We start from the raw sequence: 15,546 nt of genomic DNA, 5'->3' as shown, positions 1-15,546 counted from the left end.
TCTTTCACAAAGCTGCTCTCTAAAACATGAATCATTTGATTGGTTTTCTTGTGTTTTTTGGATCTTTGTTCTGTGCTTCCTATAATACAGTGACCAGATTTGTACACGTTATTCCAAAAGAGACCATCCAGCTGCCTTACCAAATGCCAAAGTAATAACATCTGTGGTTTATACTCTGTAGCCTTCCATACACAACCCAAAAACCTTGTTTGCCTTTGTTACTGCTGCCAGATGTTCTGTGGATGGTTTTCAGGCATATTGTGGTGAATGTCACCATGCCAGTGAATTTCAGCAAATTTAAGCAACTTTGAAATGATTCCTTTTTCCACATGGTTATATTCAAGTCAAACCAAACTGTGTGCTCGCTTGAAACTGCCCTGTTTTGGTTACCTGTTTTTTACACTGAATCACTACCTGTTACCAGTTTCTTTGCAGGAGTCTTTTCAATAGAATTTCCCCTTATCAGGCCTCTTTCTGATTGTCTTTGCTGAAAACTCCATCTGAAAAGCCCAGCTCTGAGGGTCTAGGGAGCAGTTACACTGTCATTAGTACCCAGTCTACTTGAATTGAGAGTAGAAGGGAACAGTGAGGTTTTTTTCCTAGAGATGAAGCAGCGGGAGGGAACAGCCTGTAAAAGAATTACGATGTTCTCACCTCTCTCTTCCTGCAGATCTGCTGACAGCACAGGAATACCACTGCCTGCTGCAGCTGCTCTGCCCCGACTTCCCAGTGGAACTCACTCTGAAAGCAGCAAGGTGGGTCCTTATCCTCTCTTTTAAGGCAAGATCAGTCCTACACGCGTGGACTTAGGGACTAGATCTGTGGTTAAAGGTATGGGCAGGGACCTTCAGCTTTTAAGGTTTTGGGGAAAAGAAATACCGTGTTTTGAGGTTAAGAACAGGGTGTTTATCTAGAAATGAGAAAGAGTCTACATTTAAGGTATAAAGGGACTGAAATATCAGTGCAGAATGCTGCTGCTGGCTCTACGTTCAGAACATGAGTTGCATATAAAAGAATGTTAGCCAATGATTTTAAACTCTGTTTCAAATACCGTTTACCATCTTTAAAATGTGTTCCCCCTCGCTCCAGCTTGCTATGGTTGATCATCTTTAAAGGGTACTAACCTCTGAAGGATTGCCAGTGTTTTAAAGTACGTTGACTAAGAACATGGTAGCTAACCTGTTTGAAATTTTATTTTAATGTAGACAAGGCCTAATGCAGATAGATGGCTCAGGGCACTGATAATGTGATATGGATTTTTTTTCTGATACTGCTTGCTGGTTCCAGTCCAGCCCAGGCAGTTGATTATTAACTATCTGATAGTGAAAATGTAATAAGATGAACGCATCTGTTGGGGTGGGGGGTCAGTTCAGATCTCAGTAGGAATGCGTGTGCGCACCGCATACACACACACACAGACCTAGATATGACATTTGGAAACGGGATCCAGACACACGATCAGGATATTAGCTGCTGCCTATGTTGTTCATGGCCTAAATAATGAAAAGGTCTTCATTTTCTATTTGTCATTCCGTTATCTTTCTTTAGCATCAGAGTCCCATGAAAATCATATTACAGAAAGTGAAAAAAAGAAGTGTTATCCATCTGCTAGTACTTCCACTTGGCCGATTCTCTGAATTCTTCCTTGGCTCCTATATGCTGCTATCTGAGTTGAACTGCAGTTAAAGCTGTGTTTGTCCAGTTAAAACTAAAAGTCGAGCACTGCTTTTCCCTCTAGCTCATCAGTGGGCCTTTGGGGGTCCACAGCGTACAGTTGCTTGGCCTCCAGTGCCAGACTGAAAAAGAATGCTAACCCTGTAGCAGGGATGTGTCTGCTGCTTCCTTTCATGGAGGTACACAAGCACCGGTCCTGTGTGCCGGTGTGTATTTCATAGAGTTCCAGCTGATCTGAGCAGGAATTTGTGATGGTGCATGAAAGGAGACTTCAGTGTATCTACACGTTATGATGTTTGCGTCAAGGAATTTAATCCACAAGGCTGTTGTAAACTAGAGGCCCCATTCAGGGGGCTGCTGCACTGTTGTGCGTGTGCCGTAGAGACAGACAAGCCGGCTTTGGGAGCAGGTGTTGGAGAGAAATGAGATCTCTGTCAGAGGCACCCAGGCTCAGGTGGGGATGACCTCACTCCTACTTGTGGCTGGCTAGAGATTCACTTACACGTTGCTATTATTCTGTTACAAGCTAATCTAGTTGACCCATTTTAATAAAACTTGTCATATTTCCAAACCATCTTTGTCTTTCCTTCCAACCGTTGCTCACTCTCTTGTCCTTTTTCTGGTCTACACTTCTCATTGTCCTCCTTGGTCTCTGCCAGTTAGAAAGGTGAACTCTGCAGGCTGTCTTCCGGCACCAGTTGATTGAGTCCTTGCAAAGCATGAATGTCACATGCAAACCTACTGACATTGTTCCTCCTTCAGTCTGCACACCCCCAACAGTTTTGTTGCTAATTTGCTTAGGAAAGGAATTAAATAAAGAGGCGGCGGGATTAGCCACAGCATTCACTGCTACAGCCAGGACCTGTGTAATTATTGGCACTCTTGGAAAGAGAGTAGTTGTAGTCTCAGTGCTGCATGACTGAGATGATCTCACAGCACGGTGCACTCCGCTCGTCCAGGAGCTGTTGCTATGCACTGATAACAAACACTGGGAGTAAGATCAGGAAATGTCAGAGCAGAAGAACAGAGGCTACAACAATATAGGTTTTATTCACATGACACCAGAGAGCTCTGTTTTTCTGTTACGGGTGCCACACAAATGCAGAAGTCGTACCCAAAAAAGAACCAGGCTATCTGTGTCTGTGAGATTTCTTGGGTGTTTTTTTCTTCAAAGGGTTATAGCCATTAGCAGATTGAAGATTTTAATCTACAGAGATACCTTTGATCTTCAGAGATGCTTTTTGGCTTTCTGAATCTTGAAATTGCAGAAGGCAGAAAATGAAGGGATTTTTCTGGTTTCATGCCATGATTTTAATATCTATACCTGAGCACTGACTTTTCTCTTGTAACAGAAACACAAGGAACTTACCCGCATTTGGGTAGTGAGAGCTGAGTAGTTCACCACTTGTATGCTGTTTTATGTGATATGGGAGCTCATGTTGCATTCATCAGTGCTAATGGAAGTGGGGCTTGCGAGTCTGTACCCCTGTTGTTAAAAGATTGCCTGAGAGTGCAGATCTTGCCCTTTTTGTATGTTTTGCTTATTTTTGCCTCCATGTATCAGTAAACAAACCGAGTCCCTGAAGACTCATTTGAGCCAGCCTGGCCTTAAGACCAGATTGTGTCAGTTAGCCTTTAATGGTAGCAGAGACCAGTAAAAGTCCTTTCAACTTGCCTGGTCTAGAGTTTGTCCTGGGGACATCCTGTCTAGTCTGGGTCTCTGAGATTTTAACCGCAATCAGTAGATCATAAAGTTTCCCCATTGGCACAGTAGCAAGGCTTTTCTGCCAGCCAAACCCACTTGAACCCTGAAAGACCACTACACCCTTTACCAGAGTCCCTCAAGTGTAGGCATCTTTCTTCAGTCGTTTCCAAAGTTTCTCCTTGATTTTCATTATTCATTGAGTGCTGACTACTAACTTTGTAAATAAGTCTGTGGCCCTGAGGGCTTAAAGTCTAATTTGGACAAGAAAGAACAAATAAAGAATCCCTTGAAATATCAGCTACCTGATAAACTCTTTTTGAGTTGCAGTTCAGGCTTTCAGATTTCATTCTCAATTTTGGTCCTGCTGTCTGGGTTATAGTCCATGCCATAGGATTCTCTCCTTGCCAGATATTTCAGGGAAGAGGTGCAAATATGTTGCATATGATGGTCTCCTGGCTTCCCTGACTGCTCAGTCAGCTGGCTATGTGGGGAAATAGCCAGCTGCAGTCAATCTCCTCATAAATGATTGTATTCGATTTAAAGACTTCTCAGCATTTCTGGAGCGCAGACTCCTGGGCCAAGTGGAGTCGGTAACCCAGCACCAGAGTGCACCTGCTTCTATTTAGACGCTCCTCAGTCACATATGTGCTGTACAGCCTTCCTTAGAGGCTCCTTGCTGTCTTTAACAGCAAGAAATGTCCAGCAAATTCTCAGACCTCTGCCTGCTTCCTCATGCTCTGTCCTCTAAGAAAGAGACTGGGACTTGGTAATGCAGAGCACAGCCATCGACCATACCTTTAGATTTACCAAGTTAAATGAGTTGATTGTCATGAAGGTGATGTAATATTGTCTCTCTGCATAATAAATACATAAAAAAACTCTCCACTGTTCTCCTGCATCTCCAGGATGGAGAAACGCACTGACAAAAGCTTTGGAGCTTGTGCTTTGAAGGTATCTGTGAGACAGACCTTCATTTCAAAGGAGGGAGTGCAGCTCATCAGCGATATGGCCCATCGCATTTCCAGTGTTTAAATAGTGGTTGGAAACACCAGTGGCTGAGCAGTATTGCCTGAGAGATGAGGATGCTCTGCATGCCAGCTTCAAAGCCATTTCCTTGATGTGGCCACTGACAATCTCAGTAACATGCTTATTAGTGAGAATTAAGAACTGAAGCTACTGCTTCTTTAGACAGGAGGAGGAGGAGGCTTCTGGAACATAATAAATAAATCAGAAGCACTTTGACATCTTCAAAGGGTTTTGTTTTAAATACTGGCTTTTCTCCTGGGGACCCTCTTCGCCCCAGTCTTTCTTCTTTGAGATAATTAATTCAAGCTGCTCTGCATGTTTGATTTTGCCACAGAGAACAGAACTGGTCTGAGTGGCAGGGAAGTCTTGCAAGATCCTATAACTCTTCTAGGTCAGCCTCCCACACAGCTCCCTGGAGTCTTTTACATGAGACAGAACAGTGTTTCCCCAGCAATGTGTTTAGACCATTGATGTTGCAGGAGCTGGTCCGTGGATTGCACTTGGCCCTGTGTTCAAAAGGGTCCTACTATATGACCTGTACTTTGGCTGTAATGAACTTGTAGTCCTTCTCATGTGACATAGAATCATGGAATGGTTTAGGTTGGAAGGTACCTTGAAGATCATCAAGTTCCAACCCCCCTGCCATGGGCAGGGACACCTCCCACCAGACCAGGTTGCTCAAAGTCCCATCCAGCCTGGTCTTAAACACCTCCAGGGATGGAGCTTCCACAACTTCCCTGGGGAACCCGTTCCAGTGCCTCACCACCCTCAGAGTGAAAAACTTCTTCCTAATATCTAATCTAAATCTAAATCCTAATATCTAATCTAATCTACTCTTGCAGTTTGAAGCCATTCCCCCTCATCCTATCGCTACCTGCCCTTGTAAAATGTCCCTCTCCAGCTTTCTTGTAGGCCCCCTTCAGATACTGGAAAGCTGCTGTAAGGTCTCCCCGGAGACTTCTCTTCTCCAGGCTGAACAACCCCAACTCTCTCAGCCTGTCCTCACAGGAGAGGTGCTCCAGCCCTCTGATCATCTTTGTGGCCCTCCTCTGGACTCACTCCAACAGGTCCATGTCCTTCTTATGTTGGGGCTCCAGAGCTGGACACAGTACTCCAGGTGGACATGATATGCCAGATACTGACTGTATGAGGTCAGTAGACCTGCACACAGTTGAAAAGAAGTACCAACTACCTTTCTTTAGGATCGTCTGAATACTCTGTTTTTTCCCATCAAAGTGGAGTGTTTCCATCTGTTTTCCAGTCTGAGCTGTCATTGATCAGCCCAAGTTTGATTTTCCGACTTCAGAGACTGTCCTTTTCATCCTTATGTAATGGCAGTGACTGGAGCATTGGGTTGGTTTTGTTTTCTTTTCATTTTTATGAATGTTTTTGCCCTAACTTATGAAATCCAGAGTTTTTTCCTGAAAGGAGGAGTTGAACTTTGCTATCACTTACACTTCATCTTTATGGTCTGTTGCTGATACTTTTCATATTCATGAGTATGCTTCAAAATAGGGGTCCATGTAGCTCCCTACATGCACCTGGGGCTTAGCAGAGAGAAAGAAGACATTGTCCCTCGCTCAAGAAGTCTTCAGTTTCCGTGGAATTTGACCTGATACTCAAATGATCGACCTGATAGATATGAAAAGAGACTGATTCATTCATTGGGAAGGGAGAATAGGATATTCACAGTGTGTAATTAGAAAGCTGATTGTTGGTGCAATGTTATTTCCTCTGTAGTCAAGTGGAGTTTGTTTGAGTATAGACCGGGAATTAATAACTGTTCTTACCCTTATGAATTTGAAAATATCCCAGTTTGATGAACTCGGGTATACAGAGGAATAGTGTAAGTCTTGTTCTGCTTACACCAGTTAAATACTCCTGTAACTGTCTTGTCTGTAGCACAATTACTCTTTGTCTAGCCATGTGAACCAGCCTTGCAGTTTTTATGCTAGTGTTCATCCCATCGTGTCCACCAGACTTCGAGTGCTTGATGTCCATGTCACACTGCTCTGTTCACACTGTAGCTGAAGTGTGTGATAGCATTGATATGCAGGATCTTCTCCTCACTGCAGGTTCTCAAGCTGCCTTCATTTTATATTAGGGTGTCCACATCCATGCAGCAGTGGGTGTTCGCATTCCTCTCACCTAACCTCTTATGCTGGGCCAAGCCACTAGAAGTCCTCATTTGCACACAGCTCTCCCTAGCTGCGCTTTCTCTGGATCTCGTTTACCTGCTTACAGACTTCAGTTCTTTTGTAGATGCTAAACTGTTTCTCTCCTCTCATCCTAGGATTGTGCTGATGGATGATGCTATGGATTGCCTGATGTCTTTTTCTGATTTCCTCTTTGCTTTCCAGATCCAGTTCTACTATTCAGGTAAATGCTGGGAAGCTGCTGACTTCACCTACTAGCATAGCATTGCAACCTTACACCTCCCAAATCCCTTCACTTTTTTGAAACCTGTAAGGTTATGGTTTTTCACAGAAAACATATAGATTATGGAATCTACTGACAAAAGGCATCACTGATGCCAGGAGATTAGGAGGCTTCATAAGGAAGTTCCAAATTTTTGTGAATTATAAGGTACCTGTAACTGTTATGGCTTATGCATGTATTTGTCTTAGCCTTGAGATAAATTTCCAGCTTTATGTAGAGTATGTTAGTGCCTAACAATTAACTTTTACTGGGCACATTTTTTTTCCTTTCCTTAATACAGCATTTCTGCCCCTCAAGTATTGGTCCCTGCTAGAGACAGGATAAGAAAAGCCCACCAGCTGGTGCCTTGAAAGGAAAAGGGGCTGGGCAAATAGATACAATTCTTGCCCCTAATACTTGCCCAACTATAAGCTGGTTTCAGCTCAAAAAGTTTCTGAACTGGGTATAGTTTCCATAGGTTTAGGACCCCACCAGTGGACTCCTCTCACAAGAACTTCTCCAGCCTCCCCTTGAAGTCACTTAAACTTGTAACCTCCACAACACCTTTTGGCAAGGAGTTGCACAGGTCTGCCACCTGTCCCATGCAGAACCACCTCTTTTGTTTGATTTGAGAACCCCTAGTTGGAAGGGAAAGCAAACAGTTAATCCCCATCTGGTTTCTTCATATTGTTGGTCATTTACCATATTCTACCCCTCTCCCCCAGTTTGAGTTTTAACTACAAGGGGTACTTCTTTTAAAATTCTTGACAGGAAAAGTACAAATCAAATAATACTAGTTTGTGTGTGTGTGTTTATTTACGTATTCTTACCCACACATATACATCTGTAAAAATCCCCAGGTACTTTTAAACTGAAGCTGAGGAGACAAGGGGGAGAAACTTGGATGAGCATTCAGGTGCTTGTTCTGTATGGCAAGACTGGTTGCCCTGTTTGTCCTGTCGACCCTAAAATGTGGTTGAGGAAAGGGAATCTCATTCAGGGAACTGCTTAGGTGGGCAAAAAGAGGGAAGTGTTTCCTTTATCGAAGTTAGATGTGCTCCCAAGCACTGGCGACTGCTGCGGTGCTGCTTACTCACGTCCCAGTATAGAGCACTTTCAAAAGGTAATGTAAGCTCATGGATTTCTGTCCACTCGCACTTAAATAGCTCCCTCTGATGGACGTAGCTCACAATTGGCCTCGACCAGGTAAAAGGGGCCAGGTTTGGATACTGGGAGACACTGGCAAGAAGCTGTGGTGGAGTATAGTCTGTGGTCAGAGAGTAGACTTGAGTGGCCCGCTGATCTGATCCAACCTGTCAGTTCCCATCTTTCTAGCAGTTAAGAGTCAGCTGCTACCCTTAATGCAAGGATCTCTTTTTTTTTTCAGTACTTCTCTGTATATACTTCCTCTGTAACTTCCCTCTGCATATCTCAACATTATCCATGACAATTTGTCAAAGAAAAACAGTTCAAAACGGTGGTTTTGGGTTGGGCAGAACCAGGCCTGTAATGCCTTTAGCCAGGGACAGAAAATGTGTTTGGAAAGTTTTTCTCTGATAGAACAAATATTTCCACTGAGCTGTAGAACCGCAGCACAGCCGCAGGGCCTGCTGACATCCTGCCTTTCCTCTTCACCCGCCTCACGCACAGCGTTAGGCTTCCATTCACCCGGGACTTAAATGCCACTGGAGTCCTCATGAGCCCGCCCTTGTGTACACATACTCAAACATCTCGTCCTTGTCCTGTTCACCCAGGCACAACGCACACACGCAGCCTGTCATATGCTCTCCCACCAACCCACACACATGCAAACCACTCCACATGGAATCTAGATTTGTAAACTGCTGACCACATCCATAAACAAACTTGTTTAAAATTAGACTCTTGCAGTAAACAGTGGGTAGTACGAGGAGCCTGGGGAGAGGCTTTCTGCCAAATCTAGCCCTGACCTGCCCCGGCCATTCCTCTAGATCCCGTGTTATATTTACTTTGGAGGAGCACAGAGACAAGCTGGGATACAATACAGCCTGGAGCCCTGACTAACTTGCTGCCTTTCCTCCTGTTGCAACTCCATGTAGTTGGTTCTCAACTTGGATGAGTTCTTAATCATTGGCGAGAGATGGAGAAGGAAAGCTTTTTAGACTTTGCAAACTAGTTTTGTGTTTGACATTAACTTCCACGCTCCACTGTTTTATCCATGTGCTAGCTTGCCTCTGTTCCCTTGAGAAGAATCTTGTTCAACAGAGTGAGTGGCCTCTTGTAATCATCCTGACAGGAAGAAGCCAGCAACTTATATGGAAACGGCTGTTTGTGCCTGCATAATATCTGATCTGAATATGCAGGGTGCCGTAGTGTTGTGCTTATCTCCTGTTGGTACAACACAAAGCAGGGTGTGACAGTTTAATCCCTGGTCTGGTAGGTCAAGAGGATACTTTGCTGGTTGTAACCCTGAGTTTTAAATTGCTTTCCGTTTTTTCAGAGTTTCTGGAAAGTGTGGCTGCCATTTATCAAGATCTACTGGCTGGCAAGAATCCAAATACTGTGATTGTGCCAACATCATCCTCTGGGCAACATCGGCAGCGCCAACCCCCAAATGACTGCAGCCCACTTGATGGGGTAGAGGCATCTCTCTTCTACCAGTGCCTGGAGTCCTTGTGTGACAGGTCAAAATACAGGTATGAATTGAGTCCAAAACACAAATTTGAAGTGTGTGTCTCTGGAGAGCTTTTGTAAGGTTGGAGCTGTGAAGAAATACAGGACTTTTAACAAGCTATAACTCCGAAATAGATCTCATTGGAGAAGTATGAAGGGAGAGATCATAGCCAAACTGCTTTTACCAAGGGAGAGAAACAAGTTCATGGACCGAAGAAACATGGGATTTGAGCTGATTCTTGAAGTAATGGATTGATTTGGGTGTCCGCTTTTCTTCTTACTTCTGCATTGATGCTTTCATCAAGGAGAGGTCATCTACCATCTGAGTTAATTAGAGGAGATAAACAAGCGCAGTTGTGTTCTTGGGTGTTGAAGCATAGGAAAGGCTCACTGGGGTGGATGGAGTTTGAAGCCTTAGTACCTGAACAAGGTCACACTGCTAGTCTGTACCCAAGCCTGTGATGGAGCTGGTCTCCAGTTACAGATCCCAGGCACAAGACCAGCCTTAGATCAGCAGGGGATGGAGCAATGCCAGACCTTATTGTATAGCTTTGACAGACACTTACTTCATAGTTTCTTGCAGGTAGTGAGCACGTGCCCTGCTAGAAGGTCATGGGCTAGATCCACAAAAAGACTCGGGACACAAGTTCCACCTGATTCCTGTTTTAGGTGCCTGAATCCAAATCTGTGATCCACAAAATTACTGCTGAACTGCTGTCCAGTACTATAAATATCTAGGCATGGAGGTGCCAGGTTGTTTTGTTCTTTTAAGTAACAAAAGCTCTACAATCCCTGTATGTCCTGCGAGCTTCAGATGGGAAGGATGCTGTGAGCCCATCTGGTAGGTCAGGCTCTGCACAGCACTGTGAGGGGAGCCATTCCCAGCCTTTCATCCAGTAGCCCAATATTCAGCCAGGCTTTGGTAACCACCTTTGCCTGAGGGATCACCAGCCCACACCCACATCTCACAGGGTTGCCACTAAACCACGGACTGATCAACATTTCCTCTTTATGAGGCAGTTTTATTTTGCATTAAATCCTTTAAGGAGTATTAGGCAAGACCAAGAATCCCTCTGATGATATTGCTTAGAAGTCAGGGCCAGGAGTTAAGGTGAGTGTAGAAGTAGGGGACATGTCAATTTAGTCCCCACCTAAATATTTTCTGACGTGTTTAGGCTATCATTGGAGAGGTTGTCCTGCCCCTTGGATGACTATTACTGATAAACGGGTGATAAAAATCTAACAACCCTCATGAAAGTTTATTGTCTTCTAAAAGAAATGATTTCCCAGTTAATTTTTGAAAAAAATATGCTAAGAGTTGGAATGTGTATGCTTCTGAGTGAATCTAGGCTTTCCTCCCTGTCCTTGGAATGGAGAGAGGTAAGATTGCTCCTAGGGATGTACCCCAGCTCAAACATTTTGCTTAGTAAATGGGAAGCAAATGCAATGCTAAATAAGGAAGCTGTTTTAAATTGAGTAAGGGCAACTTGACAGTATTAGAACAGGTAAAAGGGCTTATTTCTCCAGTTTGAGCTGGGTCTTGGGAAAAAAAAATAGGATGATAATTTAAAAGACAAGATGGCCTCTTTGTCTCTCTTTTCCTAGCTGTCCACCTTCTGCTCTTGTGAAGGAAATGTTGAGTAGTGCACAGAGACTGACCTTCTATGGATTCCTTATGGCACTTGCAAAGGATCAGGGGATCAACAGAGCCCTAGGTAAGACTCCTGTGAGTGGTACAGCTCTAGATTTTCAGTCATTTGGCATTTCTGTGGAATTTCTTCTGTAATTATGCTCCAGATTTTACACTGTCAGGAAGAGAGTAAGGGAAAGTTTTTCATCTTTTTGTTGATGGATTAAACTTTAAAAATACAACACCACGCCTTAATGTCTGCTTGAAGCCGTGGAGCTTCTTCATGGATAAAATTAGATAGGAAATGCTGCCCTAAGATAGCAATGTTTTACCTCTTCAATAGCTGATCATTTTAGCAGAACTGTCATTTTAACATTTGGCTATAAAGATTGGGCAGAGGTGGTCAGGAGATAAGTAAGGTGGCTGACTGCTGTTGACAGTACTGAATTGAAGTCCCATCCTATGTTTTAGTGCTTTATTCTCCCACAGATTTTAAGTGAGTGGTCTCATCTACAAGAATAAGAGGCACATCTAATGGGAAAACCTCTGCTGCCTCCTTGCCTCAAAGGCTCAAAGCCAAGTCTTTCCCCATCTTCCCTCAAGGCATTGTGATCTCACAAGTATATTAATCTATGGCCTGCTGAAAATCTGGTGGTGTCATAAAACACAAACTGCTACAAAATTCTGTACCAGACTGCTGTGGGAACCAGGGGGATTACCAAGCAGCATCTCACTGCTCAGTTCCATGTTGTGCTGGTCAGTATTGTTCTACAGCAAAGAAACAGAGTGTTTCATTGGAAAAGGACAGTATGTAATCTATACATAATTCAGACTCATAATTCCCTATCGCCCCCATATGCCTTGCTTGTGCTCTTCCTCCTCTTGCAAAGGGGAACAGATACGGCTTCTTGTGTTTGACAAGGCTGTGTCCAGGAGGTATGTTTAAATGTGTGGAGGCCCAAACACTCATCTTCACTCATCTCCACTCAGCAAATCATCTGGCCAGTAAGGGTAGGCTTTCTCTGTCTTTAGGTAGGTATCCTCTCCCTCCATTTCTAGGCTTGAGTATCTGCCAGTCCCAGTACTACAAAGACAAACCTCAGTGAAAAGGTGTGCCTTGCCTGAGGGCTTGTTCTTTTGCACAGGTGTGTGTCATAGTAAAGTGTCCCCTCCCTGGCTGAGCCCCTTCTTATGGCAAACCATTTAAGCTGCTAATGCTCCTCTGGGGCAGGGCTGCTTACCCAGCAACACGGAGATTATATATCAAAGGTGCATGAATACAGCCCTGCAATCCCCTCTGCAAACAGGCTTAGGAAGCAGTGTATTCACTGGGGAAGGTGATGCGTGGATTGGAGCAAGCAAAATCTTTTTTTCCTTTGCCCTACGAAATCCACTTCTAGTCGAGTGCAAAGAAAACAGACGAGTGGAGAAAAAAAACAATAATCCCGCCCACAGCTTCCATTGTGCCACGTACAAAGTGTGTGGGTTTTCGTTTCCATTAATGTGGGCCCATCCCCTGGCCCTCCGCCAGCCTCCTGCCGAGGCCTCTCAGAGGAGGGGCAGCAGCCACAAGTCTGACAGGTGCTAGCGCCTTGGCAAGGAAAGGAGGATTCTTTTCCTGGTGTCTTTTAGTCTCTCCTGAAGGGTGATTTCAATAGTCTTTGGTCCGTGAGGGATCGCAAGCTCCCCAGAGCCCTTCAGCGAGTGCAGTTTCAGGCAGAGGAGTTTTCGGCCAGGATGCCCGCCTTCTTTCTGGTCTCACAAAGCCAGGAGCCCCCCTGAGGAACGGGGGTAGGGATTAGAGCGGCTCGTCCAGGCTGGGGCAGCGCTGATGAGTTTGTCAGGCAGACTGGAATCCACAGTTTAACTCCAGTGTCAATGTTGATTCGTGAATCCTTTAAGTGTTATTTACTGATTTTCCCAAGTAATTCTTGTGCCCTAGAGACCTCACTGTGCATTCTGCAAATGTGGAAACAAGTTAAGCATTAGCTGCTTATTCTTTTAATTGAGCCCATGAATGGAAGCAGGCTGGGGCACTTCACCGGACCACCCTGACACTGTGTTGTGGTGCCAGGCTTTCCTGTTCATTTGCAGGAGGGGGAAGACCAGAACTGGAAGGAGTCGGGGAGTCTGTTCTGGTCTAAACTGGTTCTAATTTTTAGGTACTCATTGCTGCGTTTTTGATGACTGCTGCCAGCTTGCCTATGTGAGGCAGGTGGCTCTGAAGCCCCTCCTTGAAGAGCAAGGTGCCAGGGCCAGAAACCAGATTTGTGTCCCCATGGGGAGTACAAAGCCACTTCCCAAAGGTACGGAGTGTAGCACCCAGGTCTCCTGAAAAACAAGAGCATTCCTCCCTGCACTATTGGTACAGATTACCAAGTGGGTTTTTTCATCCTGGTGCGTGGCACTACCCAGGCTGTGGTAGCCAATTCCTGTCATCTCTGTGCTGGCTGATTACACCCTCCCACAACCTCTGTACAAGGTGGAGTTTGTTACAGAATTAGGAAGGAGGGCTTTCCTAAGAGCCCCATCTTCCTTTCTGGGCTCTTCCTGAGGTGCCAGTGTCCTTTCAGAGAATGGCAAGGATGATCAACCAGCTGTTCCAGTCCTGAACTACACCATGTCCTTCATCCTGAATAAGGTTTCAAATGTAAAAAGAAGCATGCTGACCTTATGCTGAGAGAGGGTACACGATTACTGGCCCAGCCTTTCACACTCTCACCCAGACAGCAAGCAACACTAGACCATGGTCCGTCCAGTCTTACTCCTGTAGACCTAATGTGCACCAGAGTCAGGCCTGACTTTCCTGAATTGCAAGGAAAGCAGTAGTCTTACATCTGTGGGGTGTTTTGATCGCCAAGCTCAGTGCCCCACAAGAAAGGCAGGTGGCACAGAAGTATACATCTCCCTGGGTGGTATAGCACATGCTTCAGGCTGTGGCACAACCAACCTATCTATTGCTCTGATAGGATCTAGGACTGATGACTATATAGGGCAATTAGCAGAGGCCCAAAGCTGACAGACTGTCAGCTCCCTGACAGTCAGTACTCACTAGTTTTGTATAGTGAATGGAAACTGCCAATCCTTAGGGGTCTTCAAGTTCTCTGAGAGGTGAGACTGCTGAGAGGGGCTCCCATTTAGTCTGACCTCAGCTACAGCCTGTGTGAAGGACACAGAATATGAATCATCATTCTGTATCTGTCCATGATCCTCAACATTCAGTGTCCATTTCTCTAATAGGTGTAAGGAAGAGCCTTCTCCGTCTTGCAGGGAAGATTTTGGGTGCTGCTATGGCTTGAGCACTTTTCTTTAAGAGTGAATAGCCTAACTCTGCTCTGGTACTTTCCTTTGCATTTTTTTTCCAGGGGCTTTGCCAGATAAAGGAGACTTGTTTCTGGACCCTGCCATGGATCAGGAACTTGAGAAATTGTAAGTTGAGTTGCCTCAAGTAGGAAGTAAAGCAACAGATTAAAGGGAGCATGCTAAGAAAGACTTTACTAAAATACTGTCCCTATTTCTTTGCTCTACTGTAAAACAGTAGAGGAACTAGCAGAGCAGAGAGGGCCTCTTTCTTTGGGGTGCCTTGATGCAGCTAATAACAAAATCCTTAGAAAAGGCTTCAGAAACAGGGGAAAAGAGTGCCTCAAAGAGGGATCTAGAGGAAGCAGCAGTCTCTAATAAGCAGGGAAATTTGGTTTGGATGGTGAAAAGTAGGAGTGTTGGAGGACACAGACTCAGCCCAGAAGAAAGATCTGTTTAAACAGGAAGAAAGATTCACACAGCGAGTCTAGTAGGTACTAGTGCAAGGCATTCCCCCTGTGCCATGAACATCCTTCCATCCCTGTGCTCGTTGTGAATCAGCTTCCCTCCCAGGTTCAGTCCAAAAGCACTACGGTAAAGGTTGAAAATGACAAGTTAGGCTGCCTAGCATTTGTCTTTTCTCTTTCAGGGTAGCTCAGGTTTCAGGGCTTTCCATCTCCGGTCCTACCAGCTCCAGTGGGGACACAGCTAATTTGCCTGTCCGTAACTCACCCAGGATTAACTCTCCCTGGAAACCTCTACACCACCGGCGAAAAATGGACGCTGAGAGTGAAGGCTCCAATGAAGAGACAGACTCCTCTGAAAACTGAAGGTTGTGAAGATGGGCACCGTTCCCATCTTGGGTTTCTCCAGAACCTACTGGAGGCACAGCACCTCCTCCCAGAGCATCTGCTCTGACGGTGGGTTCTGTCCACATCACCAGTGTGTGTGGCTGCGCCAGTCCCCATCCCCAGGTCCACCCGTCTCTTCCCAGGAAGAACCCTGCCTTTTTCCTAGCTCCAAATTCATGCTATTTCCAGCTGCAGAGTTATGCTACCCTCTGCTGGCAGGCAAGACAAACCAGCAGACACTAGCTCTGCCTCCACTTAGAAATAGCCGGCAATTCTCTCACCAGGGCTCT

At 45.1% G+C, this 15,546-nt stretch overlaps 1 protein-coding gene across 1 annotated transcript in view; it reads left to right on the top strand.

The window, feature by feature from the left end:
* LOC104295892 (chromosome unknown open reading frame, human C11orf49) overlaps window positions 1-15,235 on the top strand; it is a 72,131-nt gene extending 56,896 nt beyond the window's left edge. The window contains exons 4-9 of the mRNA XM_009895705.1: window positions 671-755; window positions 6,699-6,784; window positions 9,303-9,498; window positions 11,081-11,190; window positions 14,471-14,534; window positions 15,055-15,235. Coding sequence (XP_009894007.1) covers window positions 671-755; window positions 6,699-6,784; window positions 9,303-9,498; window positions 11,081-11,190; window positions 14,471-14,534; window positions 15,055-15,235 — 722 coding nt within the window. The remainder of the gene's footprint in view (window positions 1-670; window positions 756-6,698; window positions 6,785-9,302; window positions 9,499-11,080; window positions 11,191-14,470; window positions 14,535-15,054) is intronic.
* Window positions 15,236-15,546: the final 311 nt, after the last annotated feature.

The sequence above is a fragment of the Charadrius vociferus genome, unplaced genomic scaffold, assembly GCF_000708025.1.
Source record: "Charadrius vociferus isolate BGI_N301 unplaced genomic scaffold, ASM70802v2 scaffold111, whole genome shotgun sequence".
NCBI lineage: Eukaryota > Metazoa > Chordata > Aves > Charadriiformes > Charadriidae > Charadrius > Charadrius vociferus.
This window is presented reverse-complemented; position numbering and strand designations above follow the sequence as displayed.